This window comes from Phyllobates terribilis, unplaced genomic scaffold, assembly GCF_046119375.1.
Source record: "Phyllobates terribilis strain yellow unplaced genomic scaffold, ASM4611937v1 Scaffold_2__4_contigs__length_985480577, whole genome shotgun sequence".
In the NCBI taxonomy this organism is placed as follows: domain Eukaryota; kingdom Metazoa; phylum Chordata; class Amphibia; order Anura; family Dendrobatidae; genus Phyllobates; species Phyllobates terribilis.
Window position 1 is genome coordinate 219,524,536 of NW_027362762.1, and position 25,533 is coordinate 219,550,068.

Sequence of the window (25,533 nt, forward strand, 5' to 3'; positions counted from 1 at the left end):
CACAGCGGTCCCAGATCGGCAGCACCCGACGACACAGCGGTCCCAGATCGGCAGCACCCGACGACACAGCGGTCCCAGATCGGCAGCACCCGACGACACAGCGGTCCCAGATCGGCAGCACCCGACGACACAGCGGTCCCAGATCGGCAGCACCCGACGACACAGCGGTCCCAGATCGGCAGCACCCGACGACACAGCGGTCCCAGATCGGCAGCACCCGACGACACAGCGGTCACAGATCGGCAGCACCCGACGACACAGCGGTCACAGATCGGCAGCACCCGACGACACAGCGGTCACAGATCGGCAGCACCCGACGACACAGCGGTCCCAGATCGGCAGCACCCGACGACACAGCGGTCCCAGATCGGCAGCACCCGACGACACAGCGGTCCCAGTCCAGCACCTGATCGGCAGCAGCTCACAGGCAGCACAGCTGACAGGCTGCCGACACCGCGCTGCTGGCAGTGTGCGCTCCCTGCACGGAGAAGACATAACGGACACATCTCACCTTGCTGCGGATCTGCCCGGAGGTGGACACTTTGCGGATGAGTTTCTGGGGTCCCTCATGTTCGCCCTCGCTGTCAGAGGACTCGTCTCCCGCTGCAGTCCCTGAAGTTGTCCCGGCTGGAGGATCCCTCATCATGCCGCTCCCGGACATCTTGTCACACTCCTGCCGGGGAAACACAAACCAATCCGAGTCAGCCAGGACGCCCACTCCTCTCGTAGCGGCCGGGAGCAGAGTGGAGGTGCCGGGCACAGTGGCACGCCTGGCCGCCATCTTCCACCGACACCGCCCCCTCTTACTATTCCCCGTAGTACCACGGCAGACCACCCTGCCCCGCCCCTCTGTGTACCGACACCGCCCTTCGCTCACACCCAACAGCGCAACCCCGCCCCTCCGCTCACAGCTCACGCCCGACCAGAGCCCCGCCCATTCAGCCCCGCCCCTTACACCGGTCTACAAGTGTCTCCTCCGGCCACCTGTAGGCAGCGCTCCGGGTGCGGGCTGCTCGGAATAGTGTGTACATAGCGGGGACATGGCCTCCGTGCACAGACACAGCACGGTGTCCTCCCATCACTGGGGATACCACAGCCATCGGTAAGAAAGCACCCAGACATCAGCTCAGGTCTATAGCAGAAGCTACCCCCATCATCAGCGGGCAATATATATATATATATATATATATACACACAGTACAGACCAAAAGTTTGGACACACCTTCTCATTTAAAGATTTTTCTGTATTTTCATGACTTTGAAAATTGTACATTCACACTGAAGGCATCAAAACTATGAATTAACACATGTGGAATTATATACTTAACAAAAAAGTGTGAAACAACTGAAAATATGTCTTATATTCTAGGTTCTTCAAAGTAGCCACCTTTAGCTTTGATGACTGCTTTGCACACTCTTGGCATTCTCTTGATGAGCTTCAAGAGGTAGTCACCGGAAATGGTTTTAACTTCACAGGTGTGCCCTGTCAGGTTTAATAAGTGGAGTTTCTTGCCTTATAAATGGGGTTGGGACCATCAGTTGTGTTGTGCAGAAGTCTGGTAGATACACAGCTGATAGTCCTACTGAATAGACTGTTAGAATTTGTATTTTGGCAAGAAAAAAGCAGCTAAGTAAAGAAAAACGAGTGGCCATCATTACTTTAAGAAATGAAGGTCAGTCAGTGCGAAAAATTGGGCAAACTTTGAAAGTGTCCCCAAGTGCAGTTGCAAAAACTATCAAGCGCTACAAAGAAACTGACTCACATGAGGACCGCCCCAGGAAAGGAAGACCAAGAGTCACCTCTGTTTCTGAGGATAAGTTTATCCGAGTCACCAGCCTCAGAAATCGCAGGTTAACAGCAGCTCAGATTAGAGACCAGGTCAATGCCACACAGAGTTCTAGCAGCAGACACATCTCTACAACAACTGTTAAGAGGAGACTTTGTGCAGCAGGCCTTCATGGTAAAATAGCTGCTAGGAAACCACTACTAAGGACCGGCAACAAGCAGAAGAGACTTTTTTGGGCTAAAAAACACAAGGAATGGACATTAGACCAGTGGAAATCTGTGCTTTGGTCTGATGAGTCCAAATTTGAGATCTTTGGTTCCAACCACCGTGTCTTTGTGCGACTCAGAAAAGGTGAACGGATGGACTCTACATGCCTGGTTCCCACCGTGAAGCATGGAGGAGGAGGTGTGATGGTGTGGGGGTGCTTTGCTGGTGACACTGTTGGGAATTTATTCAAAATTGAAGGTATACTGAACCAGCATGGCTACCACAGCATCTTGCAGCGGCATGCTATTTCATCCGGTTTTCGTTTAGTTGGACCATCATTTATCTTTAAACAGGACAATGACCCCAAACACACCTCCAGGCTGTGTAAGGGCTATTTGACCAAGAGGGAGAGTGATGGGGTGCTAAGCCAGATGACCTGACCTCCACAGTCACCAGACCTGAACCCAATCAAGATGGTTTGGGGTGAGCTGGACCGCAGACTGAAGGCAAAAGGGCCAACAAGTGCTAAGTATCTCTGGGAACTCCTTCAAGATTGTTGGAAGACCATTTCCGGTGACTACCTCCTGAAGCTCATCAAGAGAATGCCAAGAGTGTGCAAAGCAGTCATCAAAGCAAAAGGTGGCTACTTTGAAGAACCTAGAATATAAGACATATTTTCAGTTGTTTCACACTTTTTTGTTAAGTATATAATTCCACATGTGTTAATTCATAGTTTTGATGCCTTCAGTGTGAATGTACAATTTTCATAGTCATGAAAATACAGAAAAATGTTTAAATGAGATGATGTCTCCAAACTTTTGGTCTGTACTGTGTATGTATATATATATATATATATATATATATATATATATATATATATATATATATATATATATATATATATATATATATATATATATATATATATATATATATATATATATATATATATATATTCATTCACTGGAGAACACCGTTATACCTGGTCATACCTCTTTTGGCTTACAAATACTGCTGTAAAACACTGACCAAATACTGAATGTGTGAATGTGGCTTTATAGACTGAAAACTGGTGAAAATGTACAACTGCAATGAAACAGTGGCAAAGAAAAGAAATCTAATGTTGCCATTGTTTTGGGGTGGCTGTATTCTCCATCCGTCATGGTGTAATGAAGGTGACCCGAAAACGCGGCTCTTCAGGGCAGTGCAATAACAGCAATACCACATTAGAAAGCACAGAAATTTTTTAAGTCACTAAAATAAAAAAATCTTTATAAATTATATAGGGTAACATTTCTCCTTATGGAGAGTGACACACCGGCTCTGGCACGTCAAGGTAAGGAGGCTTATTCGCCGTGCAATGCTCCTCTAGGAAATTTAATATGCAAATTGCCTCTTCAGAGAAAAAGAGGACTTGTACTCTATAGCGCCACCTATTGGAAGCAGCAATCCTACAAGTCACAATCAACCCTTTAATGAGTCATGCAATATGACTTCGGATAAAAGCCAAATCAGAATGTCAATTTGCAGACACGGTGTTTTGGGCTGTTGGCCCTCATCAGTGCAAAGTATGAGAACTGATTTGACTAGATGAGAGGCTCTGGACTGAGGTCCAAGGGGTAACGTTTCTCCTTGTGGAGAGTGACATACCGGCTCTGGCACGTGAAGGTAAGGAGGCTTATTCGCCATGCAATGCTCCTCTGGGAAATTTAATAGACTTGTAGGATTGCTGCTTCCAATAGGTGGCGCTATAGAGTACAAGTGCTCTTTTTCTCTGAAGAGGCAATTTGCATATTAAATTTCCCAGAGGAGAAGTGCATTTTTTTTGTTTTCTTTAAAAAGGTGAAGTGACCAAAGAGCGGCAATTCTGGCATCTCAACTTCTTTTCATTATGCAATTTATCATTTGTGGTTAAACTTGTATTTCGATATTACTGACTTTTACAAAAGAGGAGACAACAAATATGCTAACTTTTTTTTTCATATATTTGAATTGGAAACTAGGGAGGAGGGCATTTTACACCTTTGCATTTTTTACATTTTCATATTCTAAAACCTGTGGGTTTTTTTGTCTCTTTTTGGTAGGTTGTGTTTCAAATAAAGCTGTGGTGTTTTGGATACTTCCTGATACCTAGCTTTTGTTAATGTTATGTGCGGATCCACTGTGGAAACACATGTTTTTCTACCTAAAGAATTTCCTTATCTCATTGAAGTCTATGGGCAAATTCTCCAGATAAAAGATATTTAGCACAAGAAGAATTGGCATGTTGCAGGTGTGAAACACGCACCGCAGGTCAGTTTACGCTGAGTAAAATAGAAGCACAGTGGGCAGGAGATATCTATAAATCCCATCCACTGTGCTGGAACTGTAAGACGTTGCGCTTTTTAATGTTGCGCTTTTTAATTCTGCTATTAGAACAGAGAAATGTAATTTATATGGAAGATGGATCTGTTACATAGTAATAATTAAAGGGGTTGTCCACTACTTTTAGATTGATGGCCTATCCTAAGCAGAGACCATCGATATCTGATTTGGCCCCCCCAGTGATCAGCTGTTTCCAGTGCTGTCAGCGGCCGGGTGTGATCAGTTGCAGCGCTGCACAGCAAAGCGCAGTCATCTGTATAGTGGCTGCAGTGGGGTACTGCAGAACCACTCCTGTACATTAGGGGTTCATGTGTAGGACCCGGCCGCAGCCACTATACAGTTGACAGGGTTGTGCAGCGGATCACTTCCAACCAGTAACAGCTGATCGGTGGGGGTGCCAGGTGTCGCACCTCCAACAATCCGATATTGATTACCTAAGGCTAGGGTCACACAACTGTATATTCTGTCATCTGAGCGAATCCGGCCCATTATGCTAATCACACTCTGATCGAGCGTAAGCATAGTATAATCCGATTCTCTCGAATGAGAAGATGGAAAAAACAATTCTCCATTCTGTCAGTCCGTGAAAATAGGACTGCACTCAGATGTCTTCCGAGTGCGGTCTGATGCATGGACCCTTAGGATAGGCCATGAATATATAAGTTCGGGACAACCCCTTTAATAGCTATACTTCCCAGAAAACCCCAGAAAACTTCCATTATCATCCTTTATGCTTTCCATTTCTTTGTCTAGGAACAGAACATTTTAACAGAAGCCCATCATTTCCCAACCTGTAGCTTCACGCTTTTCCACTAGGAGCTGGAATGTATCTAATGGTTTTATCCGATTTGATATTGATTCTCCAGCCTGTAATGCAGGGCGGTTAAGTCTCACATTGATTTGGGTTTATGCTGTAATACAATCTGACACTCTCAGAAGGCAGATAGTCAGGGCGGCCAAATCATCCTTACTGGTGGGAATTCTTCATCCATGGCGTACTGGTTCCTAAACCCTGCATTCTTTGCCCCCCTACACTGGAACGGCTACAATAAGACATGACAAAATTCAAGTAAATTTAGAAATCCTTTTACTTAGGTAAAAGACTGCACATCACATAACTGAACTTTTTATGTATCAGTTAGATATTTATACATCAGTGATTTCTCTCGTACACAAAAAATGGACCAATTTCCATCAGCGTTTTGGATCAGGTTTTCATGAGCATTTCGTTCGTGTCTCAGTTTTTACCATCACAAGTTTTTTTTCATATGCAACAAAAATCTGATGGAGGTTTCTCAAGCTTCTCCTAAGGCCACGTTCACACGTTCAGTATTTGGTCAGTATTTTCCATGAGTATTTGTAAGCCAAAATCAGGAGTGGATCAATCAGAGTAAAAGTATAATAGAAACACGTCATACCTTCTGTATTTATCACCCACTCCTGGTTTTGGCTTACAAATACTGATATAAAATACTGAACGTGTGAACGTGGCCTAAGAATCAGTCAGTGAAAACAGACCGCAACAGGATGCAAGCAGGGTGCTGTCTGGATTTTCAATGACCCATAGATTTGCATGGGTGGGTTACTGAGTTTAATCCACGACTAGGATCAAAAAATTAAATGTCTCTATTTTATGGTCTGTTCAGATGAAACGTCCGTGTTCTGTCCATATGCCAAACAGCATACTGACTAATGCGAGTCAGTATTGTAGTTCACAGACTCTTTAACACACAAACTGACGGTCCGCGTGCATGAGAAAAAAAAAAAAAAAAAAATATGCGCATTGATCTGTTTTTTTTTTTTTTTCAGATTACTCTCCTAAATTCTATTGGTGCGCAAGACAAAACCTGATGGACATCTGTAGGGCAGCCATTTTTCACAGATCCACTGTTATTTTTAACATTAATCATTTATTAAAATGTGGATATAAAAGCTAGATGGCAAGTGTGAAAAAAATAAAAAATAAAAAAATGCCCATATGGAAAAACTGTCAGGTTTTTTTTCCTGAAGGAAAACTGACAATTTGGCATTATAGCCCATGGGGCTGTTCATATGTCCGTGTTTTTTCGCAAACCGTGTGAGCAAAAAAAAAACAACAAAACTTGGGAACATGTATTGGCAAATTTGATCCATGACCTGGACAAAAAGCAGACAAGTCTATGGATCTGTGAAAACCACAGACGCCATACGTGTGCTGTGCAATTTAACACTATAATGAGTAGGAGAAGCATTACAATTTTTTTGAGAAAAACACTGATTGTAAAAACTAACACATGGACTGAACATTGATTAAAATCTGATCAAAACGCTGAGGATACTTGGACCATCTCTTTAACACAAGTGAAAAAAAGTGAGGGACATTGTCCACAAAAAAATCACAAACATGTGAATAGCTCCACAGACCATAATGTGTTCTGTGAAAAATATGGACAGAAGACGTGTGAAAGGAGTCATTCAGCCCAGCATTATACACATCCATCTGCAAAATGAGCACAGACCAATGCAAGGTGATGGTGAAGTTCACATAAATGTTTTTATATATGAATGGGTCTGCATATAAAAAATAATCGCAGCATGCATTAGTCTTATCTGTTTTTGGGATCAGATTCGCCTTTTAAACTCCAATATGTGAGAGGAAATATGTGTCATATGGACACAGTCTATAAAATCAGTTTTTCATGGGTTCACCTAGAAAAATATATCTAGAGGGCCAATTCATCAAGACTGGCGTCACACATGCCAATCTTACTGGAGTGCACAGTGTCACATTCAAGAGGCACAAGCCATACATTTGGCATATCTCCTCTGTGGCAGACGCCTCCACGCACCAAAACAAGATGCCGGCATTTTTGATGATTTTAAAGGCTGGTAGAGGCCATGCCCTGTCCCGACTCTGCCCAAGTTCAGCACATCTCGGCAGAGCTTATTCAAACTGGCGTGAAAACGCAAAAGTCACAAAATTGTTGCACAACTCCCTATCTCCCTATTGTGCAAACGTTTTGCCACTTTTTTCAAAGCTTCTTCATTAGGACACAGCTGTGACAAGGCTATGGGCACATCTGCGTCAGAGGCTCCATTAGAAATCTACTTAAGAACGTTTAAAAAGACCCCACCATAGAGGCTAAAAGCATGTTATAGCTGCATTTTCCCTATAATTGTGCACTTGTACGTATGAGACTTGAGGACTATTTTGGTTATAATAATTGGACAATAATTGATGAATTAATCTTCTATAACACAGCAAACCAAAAGGCAAGTGGAGAAAAAAAAAGACAGAAGACTGAAAAGTGCTGCCACCTTATGGTTGCCTGTGTGCACAGTCACTTATGTTTATAAAAGTGATAGGTCTACATAAAGCTACATTGCGGGCAGGTTCACACAAAAGTATCTTCAGCCCGAGTACTGTCCATGGAAAGATGGACAGCACTTGGACCAATGTCATTCAATGCGGCAGTGCAAGTGAGCAATTTTTTTATTTTATTTTTTTTTTTACTGACCAAATCAGAAAAAAAAAAAGTAATAATCATAATAAAATACAAATCGCACAGCATGCACTTGTGTCTTCTGAGCGTTAAGAGACTCACTCATTCAAATCTATAAGTGCGCTAAAAGATTAAAAAAAGTTTGGATGTCACACAGAGCCAGAGTATGACATCGATATTTTTAATGGATACGTTGAAATTCTGTAACATGGGAAACTGTAAATGGTCTTCCAAATGAATAATTACTGCTGATGTGAAGAAAAACGAATTGCATACACATGACAAGTGAGAAAAAAAATTGTCTGAGGTATCTGGATGAAACTGACAATTTTTTTTTTATAGACTCTTGTGAACTTAAAGGGATATTCCAATCTCCAAGATCTTATCTCAATATGTAGTAGGTATAGTAATATTAGCATATACCGCCAATGAGATATGTAGTACAGTTCTTCAGATTCGCTATGTTGCTTACCTCATGTGCAGGGCATTACAGTAGCTTAGGTATCCATGGTTACAACCATTCATATAGTGACTGTTAGGCCGGCGTCACACCAGCGTATGGCATTGGATGCGATATGCTATTGACACTCGGCTCCTGCTCTGCTGCGAGCGGGAGCCAAGTGTCAGTGCTCTGATCCTCTAGCATATGAGAATCCCAGCACAACTGCGGAGGAGACAGAGAAAGTAATTTCTTCATCTCCTTCGTGACCTGCCTCGCCGTAAATCGGACTGCACAAGGCTGACATCCGAGTGCAGTTCAATGTTTCACTCGCACCTATAGACTTGTATGGGTGTGAGAGAATCGAGTCTTGCTGCAAATCGCAGCATATGATGGCACAGTGGGAGCATTAAAAAATCAGCTGGTATCACCTTAATCATACTGACATGGAGAATCATGCTGCCACGTTTTTTTTTTACCACACAATAGATACCGTAAAATGCAAAAAATAATGGCAGAATTGTAATTTTTTTCACCCAATTAAATTTTTTTTCTCAGTTTTCAGTACATTATATGGTAAAATGAACAGTGGCTATTCAAAACTACAGTGCCTCCTGTGAAAAAACCAAGCCCCATCTACAGCTATGTTGATGGAAAACTAAAAGTGATGACTCTTGGAATAAAAGGAGGAAAAAAGGAAAGCCGAAAAATGCCCAGTTCATTAAAAAGGTTAAGACTAGTGTTGAGCGAACATGCTCGACACTGCTCGGTACTCGCCCGAGCATCACGCTACTCGGGATGTTCGGCGAGCACCGAGCATTTCCGGGTTACTCGGGCGGGAGCTCGGGTCTCCGCCCTGCATGTTTGGTGCTCTTTACAGAGCCAATGAACATGCAGGGATTGCCAGCCAGTCACTGTAATGCCGCAGCCATGTTTGTGGGCATTACAGTGATTGGCTGGCCGCACAGCGTCACCTCCCAGACGATCAGCCCGTCATGATTGGTCTGTGCGAGTGTCTGCGCGATGTGTGCGTGCAGGCAGACATAGGCCGATGTGACACTACTACTCCCATCGGCCTATGTCTGTCCCCCGTCCACTCGTGCCAGCAGGATCAGCTCGATGGGAGCAGTAGTTCCCATCAGCCTGATCCTGCAATTTAAATTGCCCTACTGTGTCCCCAATAAATTTTAAATACATGTCATTGGTGGCCAGTGGTTGCCTACAATAAATTAGTTCATACATTACCTGTCCCCGCCGATCGCCACCTAAAATAAAGTAAAAAATAAAAAACTACACCTATACTCACCTAGACACCTAATTCCCCGAAGCCATCGATCTCCTGTAATAAAATAAATAAACCACAACCTTATCCTTACCCCTCCGTAGTAGTCCACGAGTGTCCCACGATGATCTCCAGTTTAGAGCAGCCACATAGAATGTGACCGCTCTGAACCGCTGCCGCCGCTAGAATGATGGGGCCGTAAGGGTTCGCCGGAGTTCAGGCAGCGCTGCTCCGGTTAGCTCCTTTACGGCCCTGCTGTACCGTGAGAAATTCCCACGGTACAGCAGTGCCGTAAAGGAGGTCTCCGGAGCTGCGCTGCCTGAATGCACTCCGGTGACCTCAGTCAGTGGCTCCCGCTGCCGGGAGCGGACGTGTTCCCGGCAGCGTGAGCTTACAGCAGCCATGCACAGCTGTCACCATCTCCAGATGTGACAACTGTGCATGGGAGATCAGCGCAGGAACGTGGACAGGTAACTATTTTTTTTTAGTAAATGAAGAATTAAATAAAATGGTGTGTTTTATTTCAAATAAATTATTTTTTTCTGGGTGTAGTGTGTGTTTTTTCTTTTTAACACTTTGTAGGTTAGTAATGGGGGTGTCTTATAGACGCCCATCATTACTAACCTGGGCTTCATAGCAGCTGGCGCTGACATGAACCCCACCACTATTACCCCCTGTCACCGCACCAGGGCAGCGTGGAAGAACGAGGCTAAGTGCCAGAGTTGGCGCATCCTATGGATGTGCCATTTCTGGGGCGGCTGACGGCTGGTGTTTCTAGCCTGGGAGGGGGCCAATATTCATGGCACCCTTCCTGGGCTATTAATATCAGCCCCCAGCTGTCTGCCTAGCCTTTGCTAGCTATTAAAATAGGGGGTACCCCACGTCATTTTTTTGGGGGGGTCCCCCATTTTAATAGCTAGTAAAGGCTAGGTATTCAGCTGGGGACTCATATTAGTAGTCTGGGAAGCTCCGTGGGTATTACCCACTTCCCAGGCTTCAAACATCTGCCCCAGCCGTCTGCTTAACCTCCGCTAGAGCCTAAAATTATGGGGGATCCCCATGCCAATATTTTTTTTAAATAAATCCTTTATTTTAACACTAAATGACATTTGAGGAGTAAATAAAGATGCAGTCCCTAAATTATTATTTATTTTTTAATTAATTTTTCCCAAAAATTTTGCCGTGGGCTTTGCCATATTTTTGTATGCCAGCCAGGTACAGCATCCAGCTTCTATGAACGCGCCATTTTCCGGGGTGGCTGCGGACTGCAATTTGCACCGGTGGGGTGGGGGCAGAAAGCTTGGGCCTCCCTGCGCTGCAGATTCCAGCCCCCAGCTGCCTAGTTGTACCTGGCTGGACACACAAATAGGGAGAAGCCCCACGTATTTTTTTTTTTTTTTTTAATTATTTCATGAAATAATAAAGAAAAAAAGGGCTTCCCTATATTGTTGTGTCCGGCCAGGTACAAATAGGCAGCTGGTGGTTGGGCGCAGCCCGTTCCTGGCTGGACACAAATATAGTGCGAAGCCCCAAGTCAATTTTTTTTTAATTATTTCAGGAAATTCATGAAATAATTAAAAAAAAAATTTGATGTGGGGCTTCGCCCTATATTTGTGTCCAGCCAGGTACAACTAGGCAGCTGGGGGCTGGAATCTGCAGCGCAGGGAGGCCCAAGCTTTCGGGGCCCCACCCGCTGCAAATTGCAGTCCGCTGCCACCCCGGAAAATGGCGCGTTCATAGAAGCGCCATCTTCTGGCGCTGTACCCAACTCATCCAGGGCCCTGGTGCGGTGGCTCACTGGGTAATAAAGGGGTTAGGGCCAGCTTGGCATTATCAGCTGGCCCTAAGCCCGAAATTCATGGGGTCAAGCCAATATTAGACATGACCACCATGAATTTCTAGTAAAGTATTTAAAAAAAAAAAACAAACACCCAGAATAAAGTCCTTTAATTGAAATAAACACACAATTCTTTATTGTTCTAAATTAAACCATACTTACCATCACGCCCATTCCAGCTGAAGCCAACGATCTCCTGCAATAAAAGAAAAATAATAAAGCAACCTCATCCTTACCTTTCCATGGTTCCCAGGACAGCTCCAGCTCTGCTACATCGAGATGACAGGCTGGACGGCAGCAGAACGCTGCCATCCAGCCTGTCATCCCGCAGACACTGAGAAGCGCAGGCTTGCTTGCGCTCCTCAGTGTCTCTCTGTGACGGCATAAAGATGAGCCGAGGTCATGTCCAATGAACTCGGCTCACCTCATGCACGTCACTGACAGCGTGGGAAAATTCTCACGCTGAAGCGCTGAGTGCAGGAGAATTTTCCCACGCTGTCAGTGACGTGCATGAGGTGAGCCGAGTTCATTGGACATGAACTCGGCTCATCTGGATGCCGTCACAGAGAGACACTGAGGAGCGCAAGCAAGCCTGCGCTTCTCAGTGTCTGCGGGATGACAGGCTGGATGGCAGCGTTCTGCTGCAGTCCAGCCTGTCATCTCGATGTAGCAGAGCTGGAGCTGTCCTGGGAACCATGGAAAGGTAAGGATGAGGTTGCTTTATTATTTTTCTTTTATTGCAGGAGATCGTTGGCTTCAGCTGGAATGGGCGTGATGGTAAGTATGGTTTAATTTAGAACAATAAAGAATTGTGTGTTTATTTCAATTAAAGGACTTTATTCTGGGTGTTTGTGTTTTTTGTTTTTTTTTTTTGTTTTTTTACTTTGACTATGGGGTTAGTAATGGGGGTGTCTTATAGACGCCTCTCCATTACTAACCTGGGCTTGATGTCAGCTGACATCAACCCCAACCCTATTACCCCACTGCCACCGCTACAGGGCAGTGGGAAGAGCGAGGCTAAGTGCCAGAATTGGCGCATCCTATGGATGCGCCATTTCTGGGGCGGCTGACGGCTGGTGTTTCTAGCCTGGGAGGGGGCCAATATTCATGGCACCCTTCCTGGGCTATTAATATCAGCCCCCAGCTGTCTGCCTAGCCTTTGCTAGCTATTAAATTAGGGGGGACCCCACGTCATTTTTTTTGAGGGGGTCCCCCATTTTAATAGCTAGTAAAGGCTAGGTATTCAGCTGGGGGCTGATATTAGTAGCCTGGGAAGCTCCGTGGGTATTACCCCCTTCCCAGGCTTCAAACATCTGCCCCAGCCGTCTGCTTAACCTCCGCTAGAGACTAAAATTAAGGGGAACCCCACGCCAATTTTTTTTTAAATAAATCCTTTACACTAAATGACAAGTACAGTAAGCAACACTGTCACTGTACTTCATATATATGTGACTGACATGTTTCTATCTATCTAATCTATGTGTGAAGCTCTATTCTTTCTGTTGTAAATTGTCGGGTACCAGTGTATGCCGCTGATGAATTGCTGGCTTTTCGCATAATACATTCTACATTATTCTTAGTTGTTTTCCTTCATGTAGAATTAACCTACTAGGAAAGAAAGGGTTTATTTTCATTCCGATATTTGTGTCCCATTGACTTGCATTGGTTTCCTGTATCGGAATCGGCGATATCCGATACTTTTTGAGTATCGGTCCGATCCAATCCGATACGATATTTCCTGATATCGGAAGGTATCGCTCAACACTATCCTTAACATATTTCACAGGAAAGCACTTTCACTTTCATTTTTGAACGTTTTATTGTGAGCCTGTAAAAGTGGCTTAATACCTCTGACCACGTTGTTGACAGCAGTGACCTGGGGGTCAGAAATGCTTCCTGGGGCGATCCCCATGTCATTTGAGCACTGTCACTATCGTTTTGGGCACTTGTTAGGCTTTTAAAAGACTGCCGGGGGAGCCGCCGCAAAAATGCTCGAGTCTCCCATAGACTAACATTGGGCTCGTTGCTCGGGTCGAGCACCCGAGTATCACAGTGAGCTCGGCCCGAGCTTCGAGGACCCGAGCATTTTAGTGCTTGCTCAACACTAGTTAAGACTTAATTCAGGTGTCCATATATTTTTTTTTTTTTTGACTATTAGAAAATAATTCATCAGGCAGCTAGATCTGATATGATTCATAATTGGGTAGGTGTTATTTGGTGTATAAATTGGTGAACATGGAAGAAAAAAAGTTGGGAACATGTCCCTAAATTGTCATAGGTACATGTTATATCCATGATAGACACAGACAGAAAACAAACAAACATGAACCCCAGACATCTGAATGACGCCTTAGGCCTCATTCACACATCTGTTTTATTAATGTATGAGAAAAATTAGGCATATTTCATCATTTTTTAAAACTAAAAAAAATGGACATTATGGGTATCACCTAGTCTGTAAAAGTCTGAAGAATTACAATATTCTGTTATAATCCTGCATTGTGAAAGATGAAAAAAAAAAATGATAGAATTAAACTAAACCCTTCAAAAATTTAGAACACGTCTTGCAACAAAGCAAGCCCTCATAAGGCTATCCCAACAGTAAGATTTTTAAAAAAAAAAGTTTTGCCACTTAGAAGATGGGAATGATAAAGAGCTTAAAAAAAAATGACAGCGGCAGAAAGGATTTAAAGGGGGTTGTCTCAACAACATTTCTCTATTCACCGAAGAGATACTAAATGTATGATCATTTGGGGTCAGATGCTGGGACCCCCACCAACCCTGAGAAAAAGAAATCCTGTGTGAATGGACTGGCAACTCCTCCTATATATAGTGAAGCAAGTCATCATATGATGTTTCTGGGACAATCCCTTGATTATGATAAAAAAAAAAAAAATATATATCAAAATGTATCCTGTTCCTTAGGCCACAGCCCCACTATCAGTATTTGATCCGTATTTTTTCTCAGGAGTGGGAGCCAAAACCAGGTGAGGAACAATCAGAGAAAAAGTATAATAGAAACAAGTCACCAATTCTGCATTTATCACCCACTCCTGGTTTTGGCTCCCACTCCTGAGAAAAAATACTGACCAAATACTGATAGTGGGGCCGTGGCCTTAGAGTAATCATCATCTGGCACCACAGTACATTGCTAGCAGTACTACTGTTGATGACATTTAGGATGCTTTCACACGTCTGATACAGTGCCTACAAGTAGTATTCAACCCCCTGCAGATTTAGTTGGTTGACACATGCGGAATTAACTTGGCATTGTGACATTTGTACTGTAGATCAGACTGGAAGTGGGAAATGCACTGCAGCAAATTTTGGTTTTGTTTTTTTTCTTTTTTAAAAACGTAAAAAGTTAATTCAGAGTGTCATTTATTATTCAACCCCTCAAACCACAAGAATTCTGTTTGGTCCCCCTAAAGTATTAATAAGTAGTTCAGGCACCAAGAATAATGAGCTTCACATGTGTGGATTAAAGATCTCTTTTGCCAGCCTTTTCTGACTAGTTAAGACCCTCCCCAAACTTGTGAACAGCACTCAGACATGGTCAACATGGGAAAGACAAAGGAGCATTCCAAGGCCATCAGAGACAAGATCGTGGAGGGTCACAAGGCTGGCAAGGGGTACAAAACCCTTTCCAAGGAGTTGGGCCTACCTGTCTCCACTGTTGGGAGCATCATCCGTAAGTGGAAGGCTTATGGAACTACTGTTAGCCTTCCACGGCCAGGACAGCCTTTGAAAGTGTCCTCCCGTGCCGAGGCCAGGCTTGTCCGAAGAGTCAAGGCTAACCCAAGGACAACAAGGAAGGAGCTCCGGGAAGATCTCATGGCAGTGGGGACATTGGTTTCAGTCAATACCATAAGTAACGTACTCCACCGCAATGGTCTCCGTTCCAGACGAGCCCGTAAGGTACCTTTACTTTCAAAGCGTCATGTCAAGGCTCGTCTACAGTTTGCTCATGATCACTTGGAGGACTCTGAGACAGACTGGTTCAAAGTTCTATGGTCTGATGAGACCAAGATCGAGATCTTTGGGGCCAACCACACACGTGACGTTTGGAGACTGGATGGCACTGCATACGACCCCAAGAATACCATCCCTACAGTCAAGCATGGTGGTGGCAGCATCATGCTGTGGGGCTGTTTCTCTGCCAAGGGGCCTGGCCATCTGGTCCGCATCCATGGGAAGATGGATAGCACGGCCTACCTGGAGATTTTGGCCAAGAACCTGCGCTCCTCCATCAAGGATCTTAAGATGGGTCGTAATTTCATCTTCCAACAAGACAACGACCCAAAGCACACAGCCAAGAAAACCAAGGCCTGGTTCAAGAGGGAAAAAGTCAAGGTGTTGGAGTGGCCTAGTCAGTCTCCTGACCTTAACCCAATTGAAAACTTGTGGAAGGAGCTCAAGAATAAAGTCCACATGAGACACCCAAAGAACCTAGATAACTTGGAGAAGATCTGCATGGAGGAGTGGGCCAAGATAACTCCACAGACCTGTGCCGGCCTGATCAGGTCTTATAAAAGACGATTATTAGCTGTAATTGCAAACAAGGGTTATTCCACAAAATATTAAACATAGGGGTTGTATAATAATTGACCCACACTTTTAGGTTTAAAATTTAATAAAATTCAACTGAGCAACATAACTTTTTGGTTTGTAATATTTATGCTTCTGTTCATAAAACCTACTCTCGTTTGCAGTTTGAAGGCTCTAACTTATTTGCATCTTATCAAACCAGCTAAATCTGCAGGGGGTTGAATACTACTTGTAGGCACTGTGTGTGTGTGTGTGTGTGTGTGTGTGTGTGTGTGTGTGTGTGTGTGTGTGTGTGTGTGTGTGTATATATATATATATATATATATATATATATATATATATATATATATATATATATATATATATATATATAATATATTGGCCACACAATGCAAGGACTATACTGCGACCCCATAGTCACATAACATAGATACTTATGTAATCGACATGTCTGTAACGCCTGCTTACGTTATTAGAGATGGTGTCATCATGTAGGTGATAAGTTCCCTTTAAATAGTAAAAACTTCAAGTTCCCATTGTAAGCCTCCTATTACAGTTGAAACAAGAAGTTTACATACGCTATATAAAAAGACACATATGCATGTTTTTCTCAATATCTGACATGAAATCAGAATAAACTTTTTCTGTTTTAGTTTAATTAGGATTACCATCATTTTTAATATTTGCCAAATACCAGAATAATGAGAGAGAGAGAATGTTTTAAGGCATTTTTATTACTTACTGCAAAGTCAAAAGTTTACATACACTAAGATTACTATGCCTTTAAACAATTCTGGACTGCCCATATGATGATGATGGCATGTGTTTGGAAGCTTCTGATTTTTGGCAACATCTGAGTTAATTAGAGACACACCTGTGGATGTATTTTAATGCACACCTGAAACACACTGCTTCTTTGTGTAGCATCATGGGAAAGTAAATCAGCCAAGATATCAGGAAGAGCATTGTGGACTTGCACAAGTCTAGCTCATCCTTGGGTACAATTTCAAGATACCTGAAGATGCCTCGTTCATCTGTACAAACAATTATACGCAAGTACAAACAAAATGGGAATGTCCAGCCATCATACCGCTCAAGAAGGAGATGGGTTCTGTGTCCCAGAGATCAACATGCTTTGGTCAGACATGTGCATATCAACCCAAGGACAAAAGCAAAAGACCTTGTGAAGATGATGGCGGAAGCTGGTGAGATTGTGTCAACATCCACAGTGAAATGAGTACTGTATCAACATGAGCTGAAAGGCCACTCTGCCAGGAAGAAGCCATTACTCCAAAAGAAACATAAAAAGGCCAGGTTAATGTTTGAGAAAAACATGCTTATGTGTCTTTTTATATAGTGTATGTAAACTTCTGGTTTCAACTGTGTAAGCCAAGGAGACTACAGGAATCATGCTGTCATGTGCGGAAGCAAAGATTGTGGCATATGAGTAATAAAAGCACTTCTGTTTGAGTATCAATGGATTGTCTCATTCATACTGGGTTTTCTAAAGAATTTCACAACACTGAAGATGACACGTAATGAAAGAGCTCCTCAACAAGTCAAGACTGCAGCCACAGAAGCAGGCTGGTGCATGCCAAACTTCAAGCCCAATAGAATGGTAAAGCGTAATACTATTCCGCTATTTAGCTGGATGGCTTATATTTGCCCCAGGCAATTCTGCAACTCCTAAAACGAGACAAATAAACCTCGTCATTACCTGCCAGCAGCCACTAATGCAAGGAGGAGCAATACGAGGATTGTGGCAGCCAAACCAGTCTATAATCTATATCTGCTCAGGCTTGTGGCCTGGAGAGAATTCCTAAAGAATGGGAAATAGAAAAGTAAAGACCTCTACTTCTTGGAATGTGGAAGCAGGCTTCATCCTGCATAAAATGACATGCGACAAGTTTCATATCCACAGCACCAGGTGAGCGGTTTTAAGCGAATCTGTCCACTTTCAGCTTGGAAAAGTACAACAAAGGCGCCCCATAAAACTAACAGTGCACAGCAATGTCAAAACGACATTGCTGTGCACATGTTCCGTCTTATGTCACTTCTTTAACCGCTTCAGGGCTTATTCTTCAGGTGACTTCCGCTGGTAAGCCACCCACTCTCTATACTTAACAGTATAGCGCCGGCAACGCGGTCGCCTCTGGAAAATGGCCACCAGCGTTTCTCTGAAGCAACTTTGCCAGGGAAAACTTGCTGTCTAAATGATGCTGTGTGAACATACCCAAACACTAAAACACGTGTTTTTTTTTTTTTTTCCTATAGAAGTAAAGAAAAGCAAATGGGAAAAACACCAAAAAAAAACCCGAGATATTATTGGAAAAAAAAATGCTTTGTCTAAAGAGCATTTCATACTGCACTATAGACCTTAATGGGAAAATATCAACATGTTTTTACATGTAGAAGTAGTGGTATAGCTCTAATAGGGGCTTGTCCCCTAAAAGGCACTTTTTGGAGAGATCACATGTACCAATCATGGGAAATCTAGCACAGAAGCCATATGCAAATTTTGTTGGAAGCACATTGGGGGTGTGTTAATGCATTTGGAAGAATGGGCAAAAGCTTATACTGCCTTAGAACTTCTACCATATGTAAAAACATGCTGACAGGATGCATTTAATGTAAACTCTGATGGCATCTGGCTTGTAAAAAGAACAATGATTTTCAAGTAATTTTTTTTTTTTTTTTTTTTTTTTTTTTATTCTTTTGTCTTTTCTTTATGCACAAACATTTGCCCTATATAAAACCCAATAAGAATATGGATTAATAAAAACTCTACACCTAAAACGTGCTACGTTTTAGAAAAAAATGGCAGGAAAAATGCTGAATTTTTTGCAAAGATAGTCCCAATAGTCACTTGTGTTCTGTTTTTTTTTTTTTGTTTGTTTTTTTGTGACATTCCTTATTTTTAGTACAAAATTCTTCAAAATGGTGAGCACAGGTTCATAAATTTTATGCAAAATAAAAAAAACTTTTTTTTTTTTTTTGTCATTTTACCTTACTTGCACCTTTTTGAAACAAAAGCCGTTAAAATGTTGCACTCAACTTTAAGATTTGTGCAAAATTTTCAGTCCTTAAAAAAATAACTCAAGGGGGTAAGTGAAGTATATCTGTGCAAACATTTTGTATTTCTTTAAAAATTGCAAATAATGAATCAGCTGCACACATTTGGAGTGAAAAAATTGACTTCAAAATAGGTGCAAAATAAAAAGTAACCGTAACGGTATGTGCATAATGCGTCTTTTTCAGGCGCCTTTTGTAATTTCTTTTAATAATTTCATGCTTTAAAGACGCTTCTGTAAAAACGACACAGGCATTTTCCTTAAGCGTCTGATGCTTCTAAAACTATGCGGGTACACCATTGTGTGTATCTGCACGCTAAAACTATTAATATAGCCAGGAATATTTCATAATGTAACTGCACCTTGTGGAGACAAGTTAGTAACACAAGGGAATTAAAGAGAACCTGTCACGTCCCCAAACGCTATTAACTTGCAGATATATGGTTAAACTGCAGGTTAATAGCATTTTGGGACTGCCCAGCTTCCATATAGAGAGCCCCGCTAATGGGAGGAAATGGGACTTTATTCCTCCTGGCAGCCCCTGGCTTTCAGTCATAGAGGTGCAGCATCAGTAACCGCTCAGTACATAGTGATTGATGGTTGTAAACACATCCCAGTACGGACTGACAGCCAGGTCAGCAGTGCATCAGTACACAGCCGGCTGTCAGTCGGTACCGGGTCACGGTTACAGCCACAACTCACTATGTACTGAGGGGTGAATGAAGCCAAACCGGCCGCGCCTGTAGAACTGAAAGCCCGAGGCTGCAGGGAGGAATAAAGTTAATTTCCTCTCAGTAGCCTGGCTTTTAGTGAAGGCAGCTTCAGAACGCTTTTAACCAGCAGATTAACCCCATATCTGCAGGATTATAGCATTTGAGAAATTGACAGGTTCTCTTTAATAGAAATCATGGGCCTGATTCATCAAAGCTTTCATTCCAGAATTCTGGAGAAAAAGCTTTGAAATGTCACAAAATTTAGGCGCAATTCTGAAGTCAGACTTCTGGCATCTTCACGCCAGTATCTCCCAGCTCTGCCAAAATGTGCGGAGCTGGGGTGGAACGGAGGCGGGGCGGAACGGAGTCGTGGCGACTGTCGCTTGTCAAATTCCTAATAAACCTCAGCATTAACTACGCCACAAATCTTACTCCAGCAGGGGCTGGAGAAGTATTTGTGGCACGTCACATACCACTCGTTCAGCGCTCCTGATTCATGAAGAGGCGTACGTATCTTCATGAATCACGAGAGTCTGACTACAGCACGCCCAGTCATAAAGACCAGCGTGGACAACACCGGTCTTGATGAATCGGACCCCATGTCTTTTTATTGTCGAAGTAATCAAAATGATCATACTTCTTAATGAGTAGTGTCCCTATGCAGCCTGCTCTGATTAATATATGATTACTGCACTTTACTATTTTTCTTAATTATACAACATTTAGTGTTAGAAAATGGTCCATAGGGTTTTAATATATTCACTTTCCAAAAATACATCATACCATAAAATGCAAATATATTAAAACGTCGAAAGCAAACGTGGAAAGCCCGCCGACACACTTGACTACACTCTGTTTGCTTTGTATGGTATGATTTCTTTGTGCAGCCAACACCTTTATTTAATGCTGTTTGTATAAGTCAGTCATGTTACAGGGAAACTCATTTATACGACCAGAAAATATGTTACTGAAAGTAATGACATGGAGATGATGCTTTACATCTTTTCTTATGTTGTTCAAGACTAGTAAGTCATAATGCAACCAGTTATTCCAGCTCCGAGCTCATGTACACTACAACGCCATGTGCCGAAAACCCCGAACACCAACACCAGGACCTATGTTTGTATTCCCTCCAGAAGAGACTTTATTCTCCACCATTAGCATTAACCAGAATAAGGGTATGCACACACAATGTCGTTTTTTTTTCGGCGACGGGGCCATCGAATTTCTCTAGGAGAAGGCGCTTCAGGAAAAAAGTCCTATTCCTGAAGAGGCTTTGTTGGCGGCCTTGTCGTCGTCATTTTTTGACATACTTTCCACTATAGTGGTGACTGTCTTCCTAGCGGAAGCGGCCTGGGAAATGACATGCTACTTGAACATGTGTACAGCAATTCAGTTTAGTGGAATCTGCCTGAAAAAGATATTGTGTGCACATATAAAAACTGTATTAAGAGCTAGAGTAAGTTTTATCTCATACAATCCAATCACATGCAAAGCTGCATGGAATAAATGTCGCTATAATAATAATTAGAGAGAAAAGGTGCCCATTCGTACAGCATGGGTCCATGGTACACAATGAATGGCATATTTTTAATACATGTAGTCTTGAGCATGATGCCTATAGTACCAGCTCTACTATCTTAGTCTCTATATCAAAGTGACTCGGAAATATGACTAATGTTCAGATAAGGAAACTAAACTCCCTTCATGCAAACACATAGTAAGGAACATTCCAATCTAACACTGCCCAATAGTAGCCGAACAAGTAGCCAAATAGTGGCCCAAATACAATTGTAATGATAGTGACAGCAGATCCCTTCTGGTCAACAGATGAAACAAATATTAAGACTAGTATACACAAAACAAATATGGGTTGTCGAATGGTTGTTTGCCATATAAAAGCATAGTCATTCGACAGCAGGAGGAAAAAAAAAAATCTCAAGACTGTTTTTTTTTTTTTTCCGTCCAATGACTCAGTCAGTGCTTACTGTTATCCAAAAAATTCCAAAGTGCCCAATCCATCTTTTGAAAACCTTTCGTCAATTAGCCATAGGACGAGACAAGCCATTGTTCGTTGCACCGATCGAGCCAACAATCGCTCATTATCATCTAAATCAGGCAATTTCTATCTAATGTGTTATGAGGGTCATTAGTTAGAACTGATGGCACTGTCAATGGGCAGGGGGCAGTAATATTCCATATATATTTGCATTACATCAATATCTAGTCTGTACATTTCCCTGTGCAGTATTCTGGTGGACTGATATACAATAAGGGAATGTGAATTTATTGAAAACAACTATTGCTGTGACTCCTAAAAGTGAAGCATCTCTCTGACATTTACTACACGCCGTGAACAGGACAGCTGGTCACTCATCCTACCCCATCTTCTTCTGACAATGTCTTCTTCAAAATTATCTGTCTGAAATTTAATATGTCCAAGTGTAAAAAATGTGAGTCCTAATCTGTACAGCAAGCATTAAAGATTTTACATCTGCTCTGTAGTTCTATAGCAGCTCTCTAATCCTGCCAAATGCGGAGATCACATGGCGATTATACCAGTCCTGAGACCCTCTTGTGATTTCAACCTGACCCCGGCAGTAAGCAGTTCACTGGGACTTGTTACCAAAAAGAGGAAAATTCAAGCTTCGCTCCATCTCAGACTTATTCCTCTGCAGTTAGTGATCTGCTCCGTCGCTACCAAAAGTACAAAGTGAACTGTTCTAATTGTGGCAGCCAAGAATACAGCAATCATCACCGGAATATAACAAGTCAATGAAATGCTGTGAATAGCAGAGCTCATAATGTCAGCAGCGGCATGCTGCCCAAGAGCAGGGGAGCAAACAAATGCTGAGCAGGTCCACTTGTTTAGAAATCAAATTGAATTGCCATTGTCCAACATACAATGTCGAAGTTAAACCTGTCCAAAAGTTTGTTCCGTTAGTAGCAAAGAAAAAACAAAACTGTGCTTTACTCACACTCGCCGGGTCCAGCGTTGAATCTCCGTCACTGAACCCAATGCCTGGTATTGTCTACAGACACTGACTATAGGTGGCATGAGTGGCTGAGCTCACTGATTGGCTGACGCAAAACAGACACCAAGAGCAGTGGTGGAGATGCGGCGATGGTTACGGGGAGGGCGAGCTAGGCACCGTTGTTGGTTTGTTTGTTTTTTTACTGCTAACAAAGCTTATAGGAAAAACTTTCCTAAAAAGGGACAACCACTTGAAGTAACAACAATTGTATCATTTATCTGTAAAGGTCCATTTACACTGCGAGGTGATCGTGAACCTAGGAACACAATAAGCTTGGTGTAAACAGACTGCCAAACGCCTGAAGAATGAGCGAAACGCTCATTTGTTATGTGAAATGATCTTTTGAGCTGCACAAAAGATCATTGTTCTCAGCAGCATATCACGCTGTGTAAGGCCCCATTCAGACATCTGAGTTGTACATACGTGTTGAATCCGTTATTTTCACAGATACAACACATAACCATTATAACTAGGAGCTATTCACATTTCCATACTTTTTTCATGGATCGTGTGTCCATGCAAAAGTCATGGAGACATGTCGTTTTTTTTTTCCAAATCAAGGATGAAAAGGGCCAATACAAGTCTATGGGTCTGTGAAAAACACGTGCAGCACACGAATGACATCCTGATCCAAAACACTGATGACACTGGTACCATTTTTTTTCACGTACGTGTTGAAACACAGCTGTGTGAATGAGATGAGGCCTAAACAAGAACAATGGAAGTCTACATGCACAGAATGAGTTATTATAGCTCGTTCAGTGCACATCTTAACCGCGGTTTAATATGTGAAAAGGGTATTAAACAAGAAACAAGTAGCCGATTGGTGGTCATTTAGTGACGCCGGTCAGTTTATGTAATAAGACCCTTAGTATCCACTGACCTATCTGCCTTAAACAATCCTCATTAATCCATTCTCTCCAGTCTGTGATGTCGGAAATGGCCACAAAAACGTATTGCAAACCTTATCCCAGCATTTTCTATGAGATTTTGCAAGATCTGTGCACATGATCAGGATTTTTCCTTACAGAATTTCATGTGCGTTAAAAGAAGCAGCATGTCAATTCTTTTTGCGTTTTGGCCTGCGTTTTTCCAATACAATGCATTAGAAAAAACACATGGCAAAAACGCATCAAAAACGCTGCTGAATTTCGGCAGAGTTTTTGATGCCAAGAGGTGCAGAACCTTGCAGAAACGCTGCAGAAATTTCGGCAAGCAAATACTGATCGTGCGCACATACCCAAAACTAAAAACCAGACAGCACTGATGCAATCCGTGTGTCAACCAAGTCCAGTATGGATAAATAAATTATAAAGCGTCTCCTATACATTACAATGTTAATCATGGAAAGCACACAGACTACACAAAAATGGCATCTGTCTGCAATCGGCGATTTTCACAGATCCATAAACCTGAAGGGGTAATTTTGATCAATGAAACAGATCAAAAAAATAATATTTCTATGATTTTTTCTTCTGTGGACACATGGGCCGCAAAAAAACACTTACATGTGATCAGCCCCATAGCCTACAATGGGTACGTGTTCTATCTGAGAAAATCATAGAACAAGGAAATTATTCACAGCCATCTGAATGAGGTCTAAGGCTGTGTGCCCACTATGCGTTTTTCAAGCGTTTTTGATGCGGATTTTCCGCAGCGTAAACGCTTGCAAAATGCTTGGTAATCCGTGCCCCATGGTCCCCAATGAAAATCTACATGTTCTGTGCCCATGCTGCGGAATTTTCCACAGCGGAGTTTCCTTGGGGAAAAATCTGCAGCATGTCCATTATTTGTGTGTTTCTGCGTGTGAATTTGTCAAATCTGCATTTAAAAATACTGCAAAAAACGCGTGTAAAATCCGGAAGCGTTTTTGACTGCCAAGACCATGCAGAAACGCTGCAGAAATTTTCTGATTCATTTCTGCATTGTGGGCACATACCCAAACTGTGGCTTTTCAGGGGGTGAAATCTACGACCGACATTAACCACTAGTTAATTTCTGTGCAGAACAATCAGCATATAGGCGGGTTCAGATGAACCTATGAAAAATCGTCCCACTCATCCATAGAACATTTGCATGCCATCCATATGTCTGTCTTTTACATCCGTGTATCATCCATATGACATTTGTTTTAAAAAATCAGCGGTAAATAAAATGTACAAGACTAAATACAGCTTCCTATGTGAATAATTGCAATGTGCCCGTAAAAATTGGATGCAATATTTGATTTTTTAACGCACCCATTGACTTGAATAGGCAAGTCTTATCCTTAATATAGCACAATAACATTGGTCTGTGCTGTCCGTATGGATATCGGATTGTAACACACACAGCACACACTCTTGTCTGAACGAGCCCTAATGATGACATTTGTTTAAATTTCATTCATATGCCTGTTACATATTTCCGCTGCAGACTTTCTACATACAGTCCTGCATAAATAATCAGCAGCATTTCAGTCCCTGAGATACGGCTAATAATATGCTGACTATAAGCAAACAATCCTCCTTAAAGAGGACCTGTCATTGGGTCAAAAGTGGGAAGTGTATTTTATTCCTGTTTCCATATATTTTTTTAATTTAGTATTCTGTATTATTTTTTTATTTATTTATTTTTTTTTTTTTTAAATCCGCCATCCGGTTCCAGAGATGTTGGAATTTTTATTTCAGTGCTAATTTGTGCGATCTTTAACAAGGGGGTATGGCTTACAGGGTAATGATGCAGAGCAGCTTAACAACACGCCCCCAGAGAATCATGTGTGCCACGCC

At 42.4% G+C, this 25,533-nt stretch overlaps 1 protein-coding gene across 3 annotated transcripts in view; it reads right to left on the minus strand.

The window, feature by feature from the left end:
* DGKH (diacylglycerol kinase eta) overlaps positions 1 to 25,533 on the minus strand; it is a 267,651-nt gene that overhangs the window by 238,617 nt on the left and 3,501 nt on the right. For 2 of the 3 annotated variants that reach the window (XM_073663913.1, XM_073663911.1), the window contains exon 1: positions 512 to 849. In XM_073663913.1, the coding sequence (XP_073520014.1) occupies positions 512 to 781 (270 nt within the window). In that variant the 5' untranslated portion in view covers positions 782 to 849. Of the gene's footprint in view, positions 1 to 511; positions 850 to 25,533 lie in introns of those variants that run through there. The other variant, XM_073663912.1, reaches the window with a different exon arrangement.